This window comes from Rhinopithecus bieti, unplaced genomic scaffold (assembly GCF_001698545.2).
Source record: "Rhinopithecus bieti isolate Rb0 unplaced genomic scaffold, ASM169854v2 scaffold_6908, whole genome shotgun sequence".
NCBI lineage: Eukaryota > Metazoa > Chordata > Mammalia > Primates > Cercopithecidae > Rhinopithecus > Rhinopithecus bieti.
Genome location: NW_016805193.1, coordinates 30535 through 43630, shown reverse-complemented (window position 1 = coordinate 43630; position 13096 = coordinate 30535). Strand labels below are relative to the sequence as shown.

At 42.5% G+C, this 13096-nt stretch overlaps 1 protein-coding gene across 9 annotated transcripts in view; it reads left to right on the top strand.

Annotated features, from left to right (window-relative positions):
• Positions 1-13096, top strand: part of CCM2 (CCM2 scaffold protein) — a 79528-nt gene that overhangs the window by 37967 nt on the left and 28465 nt on the right. For 5 of the 9 annotated variants that reach the window (XM_017871651.1, XM_017871649.1, XM_017871645.1 and 2 more), the window contains exon 2: positions 2529-2702. The exons of the other annotated variants lie outside the window; for them this stretch is intronic. In XM_017871651.1, the coding sequence (XP_017727140.1) occupies positions 2529-2702 (174 nt within the window). The remainder of the gene's footprint in view (positions 1-2528; positions 2703-13096) is intronic. 9 annotated transcript variants of the gene reach the window in all.

Here is a 13096-nt window from a genome sequence, read left to right as displayed (position 1 = left end):
TATATATATATATATATATATATATATATATATATATATAGACAGCAGTGGAAGAGATGAATTTTAACTTATTGTCAAGGTAAATACAGTCATAAAATTAACTGCTGTATATTTTGTTTGTTTGTTGTTTGCTGTATATTTTGAACAACATATATTATATGTTGTTCACAACATATCAGACATGTGCTCAGAGCTTTATGTAGATTATTGTATTGATTGTGGCACTTCTCTAAGGATTGTTAGCCTGTTGTGCAGATGGTGAGAGTTCATCCAACCTGTTTGCTTAGTAAGTGGTGCAGCCCAACGCATGCCGGAGCAGAGGTCATGCCTAAGACCTGAAGAATATCTGTATTTACTGGCAGAAGAAAGAGAGCTGGCAAAGGGTACATGAGATGCAGGAAACACAGGGGACAGAGTGACAGAGGTGTGGTGGCAGCATTAGTGCACTTCTCTGGAAGCAAGACTTTATTGTGTTTTTTGTTTTTGTTTTTGTTGAAAGAGCCTCCTGATTCCATATCTGTTTTAGTGGGTGAAGGCAATAAAAACCTAGCTCTGAAAGGGTTAAATAAAGAAGGGTAAGGAGGAAGCTGAGGAACAGAAAGCTCAGCCTTGGCTATCAGGAGGCAGCAGGGTCAGGAAAATGTTGGGTTTTGCTTTTGAGGATTTGTTTTCTTTGGGGTGGCCTTTGTTTGCTTATTTATTTTTTCCCCCTAATTCTGGAGAGCTGAGTGTGATGGTGGTGGTGGGGAGGGGCTCATACAGGGCAGGGTCCAACCCCAACCTCGTTAGGGAGCCACTGGACGACCGATTTCTGCCTTTATCAGGAGTGGTTACTGAACCACTTGGCTGTGATAGTCCATCTGTGAAATTGGTGGTTTTGAGGAGGTGTCCTTATAGGACCACAGCTTCTGCTATACCATTTTATATTGGATTTAGCATATGGGTGAATTTCCCATATGCTGGAGAGAGACAGAAATGAGAACTTTTAATGAAAGTTTGGTGATTTATTGTATATATGTTTTTGTTTGTTTCTGTGTTTGGTGGTAAGGGGGGTCTGAGCTGGGAATACTGTGGGGGTTTCGGCCGCCATCTGTGCACTGGGTCACCCCATCCTGGAGGCACCTGCAGAAGGAGTGTTGTCATCTCTTCCTGCATTTCCTCTGTTGAGAGTTATGGAGAAGACAGTGGGGAATAAGTTCTCACTCTTAGTCACGGCTCTGGTTTTTGCAGGCCTGTGTGATGTTTCCTTGCTGCGGCTGCACATCAGTGTCTCGTTTTCTCAGGTTTATGTTCCTTTGAGTGACTGTAGATGGGGATTGTAGCATGATCTCTCAGCACAATTTGGGTTTGCTTCTCCCCCCAGCCCCCAAACTCGGCACCATTGTCAAAGGTGGTGATGAAAAGCTTTCTTACGGAGTTACTGTGAAGGAAGTGTCAGGTCTTTTCCTGGGTTGCACAGGTGAGGCTTGGCTGTAATCCTCTCTTGCTCTCTCACTCATTCTCACTCTTTAAGTTGACATTGATTGCAGGATTAGCCTTCAGAACCCTCATGAGATGCTGGATAGGGTGTGAAGTCATCAAAGTTAGGGGCTGGCCAGCTGCTGATCAGGGCTTCTCCCCCGCAACCTTTTTTTTTTTTTTTTTTTTTTTTTTTTGAGACAGTATCTTGCTCTGTTGCCCAGGCTGGAGTGCAGTGGCATCTCGGCTCACTGCAACCTTCCCCTCCCAGGTTCAAGCAATTCTTCTGTCTCAGCCACCCGAGTAGCTGGGATTACAGACATGTGCCACCATACCTGGCTAATTTTTGTATTTTTAGTAGAGATAGGGATTCATCATGTTGGCCAGGCTGGTCTCGAACTCCTGACCTTAAGTGATGTGGCTACCTCAGCCTCCCAAAGTGCTGGGAATCCAGGTATGAGCTACCGTGCCCAGCCTGGTTTCTCCCTTGTTGATCTGCATTGGAGCTCATCACGCTCAGTGTCCCCACTTGGAGTCATGAGGTCCCCATTGGGGAAGGAATTGCATAAAAAACATGTGCCCCATTAAGCCATTAATAAATGTGCTCAGCCTTGGCTGTTGAGATGCTTAACTTGTTGATGCCAGCACCGACCACACTTTCCACCTGCCTTCCCGGAGTTCTCAGAGATGAAGTGTCTCAGCTGAACCGGAAAGAGTTGGAATGATGTTATGTTTTATCTTCTGTGGGGAATCTCCCTCTTCTGTCATTGTCTTGCCAGATAAGATTACCTGCCTTCTATGTGTTGTACGAACAGGTGAAGAACAGGGCCCCTCCATGCCAGAGGCTGCATGGCAGCCCAGCCGCACCCTGCCGGCCTGCCTGTTGGCTGGGGTCCCTCAGGCTTGTGTGCTGTTGATACTTTTCTCACCAGTCTGGCAGTCAGTGATCCCTGATCCCTGTTGCATGGGGACCATGGTAGTAGGTTTGGCTACTTCTGTTTGTTAACCATAGGTACAACACAAAGCATTTGTAAATAATGAACTCCAATCATTGCCATTTCTGCCTGCAGCCTGGAATTGTCTCGCCATTTAAACGAGTATTCCTAAAAGGTGAAAAGAGTAGAGATAAGAAAGCCCATGAGAAGGTGACAGAGAGGCGCCCTCTGCACACTGTGGTGTTGTCATTGCCTGAGCGCGTCGAGCCAGACAGACTGCTGAGCGACTATATTGAGAAGGAGGTAAAGGTAAGTCGTCATGGGCCACAGGATATGCCTGCCAAACGACAGTGACGGTCATGCTTGTATCCACCAGACGCTCTTGAGTTTATAAGACACAGCCACACAAACACCTTAGTAGTTGATTATCCCACCTATTGTCTTGTCCATGGTGATAAATTTAATAATTGGATAACCGAAAACCCAGATTCTGCCTGCTAATCCCAGTTTGTTTTTTTCTGTAGTAGCAATGCCACCTTCTTTCTCTCGAAGGCTTGGCTGTGTGGGTAGTATGTGCTGCTCCACCATAAGAGGGTTCAAGAGCTGCGAGAAAACTCACATCTCCTGTAGTTTGCAGTTGAAAAGAGTTACCTGGTCAAGGCCATGACCTTGCAGGTCTAACAGTCACTGCCTAGAATTCAGACCATGTGTTTGAGGCTCATCATTGGGTCTCAGAGGCCTGAGGCCAAAATACTGTGCATAAACCATGTGATGTGCATAAGTTGATTTTTAATCCCTCCCCTAAAATGAAAGTAAATGAATAAAAAGGTATAAAGCCATGAGGTCAGAGGGAATAGGAAAGGAGACAACAGTGGATGAGGTGGTCCATTAACCTGGAAGAAGAAAACTGCTGAGGGTGAGATAACTGAGTTAGAGCTAACGCAGCCAGACCCTAGTTCCTGCAGAGGATATGGAGTCCAGGGGGCTCAGGAGGGGCATGGGGCAGTGCAAATGTCCATGGGAGGGATTTCCACTCTCACCTGGCCCAGCCAGATGATTAACTCACCCCCACCCACTGGAAGATGGGGCTTTGGACATACAGAAACCTGATACAGGGGCAGCTGGGGAGAGACCAACACAGAAGATAAGGAAGTCAAGTCAAAGCCTGTATGTGGAATGGAGAGAATTCCCAACTCCTTTCTCTTTCAAGCTTCTAGAATGCCTTCAACCCAGGCCTTTCCAACAAAGGAATTCTTGGAAGGGTGCTCATTGGGGAAGTTGAGCAGCCCATACTGGCCCTTGGGGTTATCCACCCAACCAGCCTGAATAAACTCCCAACAGTCAGGACTCCCGCCAGGCATCCGGCGTCTGTCAGCTTTTTGGAGCCTCATTTCAAACATAGGCAGCTGAGTATAAGTACACATTTGAGGACAACTTTCAACCTCAAGGCAGAACTCAAGACAGATACACAAAATAAACATGAATAAACAGCAACAATGCAGAAAATAGGGGAAGAAATTTAAAAGTATATATTTTCAGAAAGATAAGAGGAAATATTGTTGACAGTGACAACAGGATTCTACTTTTAAATAAATAAAAGGTGAGAGGAAGAGCTTCTGGAATTAAAACTATGTTAATTAGGCCGGGTGCAGTGGCTCACACCTGTAATCCCAGCACTTTAGGAGGCCGAGGCGTGCGGATCACTTGAGGTCAGGAGTTCGAGACCAGCCTGGCCAACATGGAGCAATCCTATGTCTACTAAAAATACAAAAATTAGTTGGGTGTGGCGGCAGGCACCTGTAATACCAGGTACTTGGGAGGCTGAGGCAGGAGAATCACTGGAACCTGGGAGGTGGAGGTTGCAGTGAGCCAAGATCATACCACTGCGCTCCAGCTTGGGTGAAAGAGTAAGACTCTGTGTCAAAAAAAAAAAAAAAAAAGCAAACAAAACAACTATGTTATTTATATATCTTTAAAAAATTCAATAGAGGTGTTGAAAGATAAAAGTAAAAAAAAAGTTCCAGAAAGAATATTCAAAAGACAAAGAAGGTTAATAAACAAAAGATGAGACAGAGAAATGAAATTAGATGATCAATTCAGGAAGTTCAACATCTGACTCCCAGGAATAAAGAATGAAGGGAAGAGTGAGAAGAAGTTATTAAGACAGTAAAGGAAGACTATTTTGAAGAATTGACTGATGGACATGACTCCCCCCATTGAAAGGATCCTGTCATGATGACTAGACAGGTCTCTAAAACCTCAGCTCACAGAAGCTGGTTCTTAGAAGTTACCGGAGGATGTGCTGCATCAAAACATAAGGGGAGGCCGGGCGCGGTGGCTCACGCTTGCAATCCCAGCACTTTGGGAGGCCAAGGGTGGGGCAGATCAGATGAGGCCAGGAGTTTGAGACCAGCCTGGCCAACATGGCGAAACCCTGTCTCTATTTAAAATGCCAGAAAAATTAGCCGGGTGTGGTGGCACATGCCTGTAATTCCAGCTACTTGGGAGGCTGAGGTACGAGAATTGCTTGAACCCGGGAGGCAGAGGTTGCAGTGAGCCAAGATGGCGCCACTGCACTCCAGCCTGGGCAACAACATGAGACACAGTCTTCAAAAACAAAATCAAACAAAACACAAGGGCAAACCAAGAAGAGGAAAACATGGATTCATAGGCCCAAGGGGTCTGCCAGGGAAAGGAACAAAGATAATTCCCAGGATAACAGGAAAGCAAAGTCCCAGGAAAATAAGAAACAGGCCACAGAAGCTCTGGGATAAGTAAGTATAGACTATATGTTTGGGAAGAATAATATATTGAGAAGTTGTTGAAGAAATAGAATAGTACATAGAAAACAAAGCAAATGGAGGTGTGGAGGAATTGATAATAAATCATTAAACATGAAAAAGGTTGGAAGTTTTCTGGGAAGATGAAGTAGACATTCTTTTCCCTATTCTTCTAGTTAAGTGCACTTAAAATCTAAAATTCTTGGACTCTAGATACAGTAACATAAGAACACTCTGAAAGGTAGAGAGAAGGCAGACCACCCAGGACCCAGAAAACGACCCAGTAGTTATTTCTTCAGGTTGTCTTTTTTCCTTATGTAGCCCAGACTATGAGCTGAAGAAGCTGGCAACCAGGAAACACCAGCAGGGTACAGACAGAACCCCCTGCAAAAGTCAGCTCCTTCTGACCAAAAGACCAGGAAAGGGGCAGCCTAGCACAAGACAGAAAATATTTAGACAACCGCTCAGTGCCAACCAAACGTGACAGAAAGAACTGTGGTCCTACCTCTGTGCCTGCTAGCAAAGGCTAAGTGAGAGCCACTTATTCCTCCAGAAAAAGTTGAATAGGGAGGGACCATGGACTTTTATCCCTGTTGGGCAGTAACAAACCCCTAAGGAATCTTGTGTGGTTCTGGAGTGTTAGTGGAGACCACATTGGGTGGGGCAGTAATGAGGCCCTCCTTTTCCTCCCAACCAGTGGGAAGAATCAGTGGAAGCCACATGGGGAACCAGAACTCTTATCATACCCAGCAGTAACGAGGAAGGAGCCCTCCATGCAGGAGGTCAAGTCGGGAATCCGACCTTTGACCCCTACTTGGTGGTAAAAAGGTGGTGTTGCCGAGAGCCGTGGCCCATTCCTGTAATCCCAGCACTTTGGGAGGCCGAAGCGGACGGATCACGAGGTCAGGAGTTCAAGACCAGCCTGACCAACGTGTTGAAACCCCATCTCTCCTAAAAATACAAAAATTAGCTGGTTGTGGTGGCACATGCCTATAATCTGAGGAGGCTGAGGCAGGACTATTGCTTGACTCCGGAAGGTGGAGGTTGCAGTGAGCCGAGATCTCACCACTGCACTCCAGCCTGGGTAACAGAACGAGACTTCATCTCAAAAAAAAAAAAAAAAAAAAAGGTGCCATTCCCTTCCCTTCTGAGGGTCTAGGTTAAATTTTCTAACATTTGTATTGTTGAAGTCCTGAAAAGAGAGGAGAAAGAGGGAAGGGCTGAAAAGCTTTTCAAAGATCTTACAGGTTGAAATGTTTGGCAAAAGACAAACTTAAAAGATTCAGAAAGCTGAGCAAATGCCAAACAAGATGAAGAAATCCACTACTGAAGTCCATCATAGTAGAATTTCTGAAAAGTAAAGACAACAACAAAAAATCTTGAAAGTGGCAAGAAAGAAACACTTTACTCATAGGGAAAAATGGAAAGACAGCAGATTTCTTGTTACACATAGTGAGGACCAGTGGCACAACATTCTTCAAGTTCTGAGAGACCCTGAGAATCAAAAGGATAATGAGAGAACACAAGCAACTCCACACACAAATAGTGGGCCAAAAAATAGACCAATTCCTTGAAAAGCACAAACTCCTCCCACAGGCATCCAATATGAAATAGATCATTTGAATACCCCTATAATTATTAAAGAAATTCAGTATCTAATTTGAAAACTCCCATTTAAAAAATCTTCAGACCCAAATGGTTTCACTGGAGAATTCTATCAAACATTTAAAGAATTAATGTCAATTCTACATACTCTTCCAGAAAAACAGAAAGGGAGGGAACTCTTCTCTTCTCCCCTCTCACCTCTCCCCCTCCCCTCTTCTCTTTTCTCCTCTTCTTCTTCTTTTTTTTTTTGGGATAGGGTCTGTCTCTGTTGCCCAGTTTAGAGTGCAGTGGCATCATCTTGGCTCACTGCAGCCTCGACCTTCCAAGCTCAAGCAGCCCTCCCACCTCAGCCTCCTGAGTAGCTGCCTGCCACCATGCCCAGCCAATTTTTTATTTTGTAGAGATGAAGTCTCACTGTGTTGACCAGGCTGTCTTGAACTCCTAGACTCAAGCAGTCCTCCCACCTCAGCCTCCCAAAGTCCTGGGAATATAGGCCTGAACCACTGCACTTGGCTGGGAATATTTTCTGACTCGTTTTGTAAGGGCAGTATTGCCCTGATATCAAAACCAAACAAAAAACAGTGCAAAATTAAAAGAAATAACAGACACCAATACAAACATAAAATTCCTCAGGAAAATATTAGGTAACATATTCAGCAATATAGAAAAAGAATTATACCTACTGTGGCTGTGAGAATAAACAACAAAAAAGAATTATATACCATGAACAAGTGGAGTTTATTCTAAGGATGCAAGGCTGGTTTAATACTTGAAAATGTAATCCATCGGCAGGAGAATCACTTGAACCCAAGGAGGCAGAGGTTGCAGTGAGCTGGGATTGCACCAGTGCACTCTAGCCTGGATGATGGGGCAAGACTCCATCCCCCCCAAAAAAAAATTGTGGAGAAATTTTAATTAAACAGTTCTTCAAATATTTTTTTTTTTTTTTTTTTTTTTTTTTTGAGACGGAGTCTTCACCTCTGTCGCTGGGGCTGGGAGTTGCAGTGGGCCAAGATCTTCAGCTCACCTTGCAAGCCTCCGCCCCGGGGTCCCGCCAATTCTCCTGGCCTCAGCCTCCGAGGTAAGCTGGGGACTACAGGCGCCCGCCCCCACCATCCGCCCGGGCTAGGTTTTTTGTATTTTTTTAGGTAGGGACGGGTTTCCAGTGTTAGCCAGGATGGTTCCGGATCTCCTGACCTTGTGATCCCGCCCGGTTTCTCGGCCTCCCCAAAGTGCTGGGATTACAGGGCTTGAGCCACCGCGCCCGGCCTCTTCAAATATTTAACTTTATTTTTTTCTTTCCTTCTAGGGCTCCCATTAATACATACTGATATTTATTTTATTTATTTTATTTTTCATGCCCTTCTCTCATTTTTCCTGTTCTTTACTCTTCCCAATGCCTTCTGGGAATGTTTCAAACCACTCTCCATCTTATGAATTCATTCATCAACTGTATTCATTCAACCCTGAATTAAACTGTTTGTTTCTACTATATCTGATTGGTCCTTTTTTATAACTCCTGGTCCCTCTTTGTTTCCAGTGCCCTCCTACATGCCCTTGAGAATATTTATTAGGATTATTGTAAATTCTTGTTTAATTAGTTGTTTAGTTTGTGATCTTGCGTTTCCAGTGCTTTAGGTCTGTATTCCACAGATCTCTCTTTATTTTTTCCATTCCTTCCAGAGTATCAGCTATAGTTTTTTTGTTTTGTTTTGTTTTGTTTTGGGATGGAGTCTCGCTCTGTCGCCGGAGTGCAGTGGCACAGGCTCCGCTGACTGCAAGCTCCACCTCCCATGTTCACACCATTCTCCTGCTTCAGCCTCCTGACTGGCTGGGACTGCAGAGGCCCACCACACCCAGCTAATTTTTTTATATTTTTAGTAGAGACGGGGTTTCACCGTGTTGGTCAGGGTGGTCTCGATCTCTTGACCTTGTGATCCTCCTGCCTCGGCTTCCCAAGGTACTGGGATTACAGGCATAAGCTACCATGCCTGGGCCAGCTATAGTTTTTATATTACATTCTGAGTTCCATCGATAGCCCACTTGCTTTTGAGGCATCTCCAGGATGAGATTCAAAGGAGGGAAAACCCAATTGTGTGAGTTCCCCATCTTGACTCTTGACTTCCCTACAGCATAAAATATACTTGTGGTCCTCAAGATTTAGCCCAATTTGACTGGGCTGTCTTTTTATGTTCAGTAGAATTAGACTACATCACAGAACCTCCATACATTTTCTACTGGTTTATGGAGAGAATTATCATTTTCTAGAGGGTAGGGAAGAGACATTAGTGGCCTCATATGGCAAATTACTATGGAAAATGTAATTATTTCCAAATTTTCTTAGAACCATAATACTTTGTGATTGTTATAGTGATTCTTATTTTCCTTCCTTCCTTAGATCTCTTAAGTATACCCTATATAATTTGATTTTTAATTCAAAAGTTATTAAAATTTTGTTTTGAAGATTTCATAACTAAACTGTAACCGATCCCTAAGATAACTAGAAAAACCTCTTGGTTTTACAAAACTAGTTTGGATAGTGCTGTTCTAAAAGTATAATTCGAAATTGGTAAAATTATTTGTGGCCTGTCTGTATGTTCTTGCTGTATCAATATTTGTATCTTGTCAGATACCTTTACATATGTCTAGCCTTTTCTATCTGACATTAACTTATTCAACAAATGTTTGTTGAACACTTGCTGTAGTATTGTTCTAGCTGCTAGGTGCAACTAGAAGTGATAGCTGATAGAGCAATTTCTTTAGAGTGGTTTGTGCAGGTTCAGTTGAAAAATCAGTACCTGGTTTCCATTCAGGCCGTCCTATTGTGCGTGGGAACTTGAGTCACCTTGAAACTTGTATTGATTTCCATAAATGAGAAGTTAGATGAATTGCTTAATAATACCATATATTTGCAGAAATAAAAGAAAAATCACAGCTTAAAAAAAAAAAGAAAATGTAATCCATCATATTAACAAGCTAAAGAAGAAAAATCACGTGATTATATCAGTCAATGGCAGAAAGTTTATTTGACAAAATTTAGCACCCATTCTTGATTAAAAACTCAGACAAACAGGGCCGGGCACAGTGGCTCACGCCTGTAATCCCAGCACTTTGGCAGGCCGAGGCAGGTGGATCACAAGGTCAGGAGATCGAGACCATCCTGGCTAACACGGTGAAACCCCGTCTCTACTAAAAATACAAAAAATTAGCGGGGCTTGGTGGTGGGCGCCTATAGTCCCAGCTACTTGGGAAGCTGAGGCAGGAGAATGGTGTGAACCCAGGAGGCGGATCTTTCAGTGAGCCGAGATCGCGCCACTGCACTCCAGCCTGGGCGACAGAGCGAGACTCTACCTCAAAAACAAACAAACAAAAAAAACTCAGACAAACAAGATACGTGTACGAACAATGAATATGTGGATATCAAAATTAAATCAATACCATTTACAATCACTTAAAAAATGAAACACGGATATAAATCTTACAAAACATGAATAAGATTTGTACGCTGAAAACTATACAACACTGATTAAAGAAATCAAAGGTCTGAATAAATCGAGAGACATACTGTATTCACGGATTGAAGTTTCAACCTAGTTAGTATGTTAGTTATCCCTAAGTTGATATAAATGGGTCAACTCCTTGAAAAGCACAAACTACTACTACAAGCCATCCAATATGAAATAATTTGAATAGCTTGTAACTATTAAAAGTGAATTTTACAATTCCTACCAAAATTTCAGCAAGAACTTTTTGTAGATATAAACAAAACTATTCTTAAAGTGCAGTGGCACGATCTTAAATTTCAGGCTATTCTTTAAGTGGAGAGGCAAAATAAGTAGAATAGCTAAAATAATTTTGAAAAGAAGAAAATGAGAGGAGTCAGCCTGCCTGATTTCAAGATAGATCATACTGCTATCACAATCAAGACAGTGCGGTACCTGCAGAGGGACTGACACAGAGATCAGGGGAGCAAAGTCATGAAAAACAGATCCACACATATATGCCCAGCTGATTCTTGACAGAGGTTCACAAACAATTCAGTGGAGAAAGGATAGTCTTTTAACAAATGGTGCTGGAGCAGTTGGACATTTGTAGGCAAAAATTGAATCTTGCCCTAAATTTCACAACTTAAATACAAAAATTAACTCAAAATGGATCATAGACTTAAATATAAAATACAACTTCTAGGAAAAAGCATAGAAAATCTTCAGGATGCAGGGCTACACAAAGAGTTTTGAGACTTGATACCTAAAGCATAATTCATAAAAGAAAAAACATAAAGTGGACTTCATCAAAATTTAAAACTTTTGCTCTATAAAAGACAAAAGATACGCTACAGACTGAGAGGACATATTTTTAAACCACATATCTGACAGAGGGTTGGTATCTACAGTATATAAAGAACTCTCAAAACTTCAACAGTAATACAAAGAATCCAATTAAGACATAAGCAAAAGACAGGAGGAGATACTTCACTGAAGAGGATATACAGATGGCAGTAAGCATATGAAAATATGCTCAAATCATTAGCCATCAGGAAAATGCACATTAAAACCATAATGAGCTGCCAGTACACACCTAACAGAATGTCTTAAATTTAAAAAAAGTAGAAAACAAGATGCTGGAGATGATGTGGAGGAACTGGACCCCTCATTCATTGCTGGTAGGGATGTAAAATGGTACCGCCACTCTAGAAAACAGTCTGGCAGTTTCTTTAAATCTCCACATGCAACTACCAATAACTTGGCAATTGCACTCCTAGGCATTTATCCCAGGGAAATGAAAATTTATCTTCACATGAAAACCTGCATATTAATATTCAAAACAGTTGTATTCATAGTAGCCCAAAACTAGAAACAACTCCATGTCCTTTGGTGGATAAATGGTTAAACAAAATGAGGTGCATCCATGCCATGAAAGACTATTCAGTAATACGAAGGGCTGGGCATGGTGGGACCTGCCTTTAGTCCCACCTACTGGGGAGACTGAGGCTGGATAATTGCTTGAGCCCAGGAAGTGGAGGCTGCAGTGAGCCGTGATCACGCCACTGTGCTCCAGTCTGGATGACAGTGAGACCCTGTCTTAAAGCAACCACAAAGGAACAAACTACACAGCAACCTGGATGGGCCTCTAGAGAATTATGCTCAGTGAAAAAAGCCATTCTGAAAGCTTTCACACCGTATGTTCCTGTCTGTGACATCCTTGAAATGACACAGTTGCTGAGGTGGAGAACAGATTAGGGTTTGCTAGGGTTGGAGAGAAGTAGGTGAGCCTATAAAGGGCAACAGGAGGGGTCCTCACAGTGATGGGTGCTCTGGCTGTGTTTACGTCAGTGTCCTGGTGTGATGTGCTATAGTTCTGCAAGATGTCACTGCTGGGGGCAGTAGGGTAAAGGGAGCGATGGATCTCCCTGTATCATTCTTATAATAAGAGGCGAATTTACAGTTACCTTAAAATAAAAGTTTAATTATAAAGAAATTGTAATTTGACTACTACTTGGCATGTCAGTGAGAGAAAGTAGATAATAAAATGATGTAAGAACTAAGTATTGATTAAGAAAAATTATCTAAGTTTTAAGAAAAGAGAGGGAAAGTGGGAATGGTGATATAATTGGAAGTCAATAAATAATGTCTTAAATTGATAAGCAATCGCAACATAAGCCTATTATTTAGAAAAATGGCTCTAGATGCTAGAAGAATCAGAAGACTCCTGTGTGGCCGCCTCTTGGAAGTGGTTTGTGGATGGGTTGTCCCTGTTGGTAAAGGAGATTGTTGTTTTTTTGTTTTACAATTTTTTTGAACTTTATTTGCCTTTTTAAACTGTATACATTTCATAAAATAAAAACAATGACAACAATAAAATCCACCAGTGATAGGAGACATTTAATCCCACCTACTCCAATGTGGTGGTTATGGGAAGTATTTTGTATTTAGAATGAACATTAATGAACAAGTTGAAAGGAATTTAAAGTAGCTTCTGTTTTGGAATGCTTACTGTGTGCAGCAATACTGTTTAACATTTTAAATACATTTTTCTCATTTAATCTTCACAAAACCTTCATAAAGTAGGAACATTACTTTGGGAGGCCGAGGCGGGCAGATCACCAGGTCAAGAGATCAAGACTATCCTGACCAACATGGTGAAACCCCGTCTCTACTAAAAATACGAAGATTAGCTGGATGTGGTGGTGTGCACCTGTAGTCCCAGATACTCGGGAGGCTGAGGCAGGAGAATCGCTTGAACCCAGGAGGCGAAGGTTGCAGTGAGCTGAGATTGTGCCACTGTACTCCAGCCTGGTGACAGAGTGAGACTCTGTCT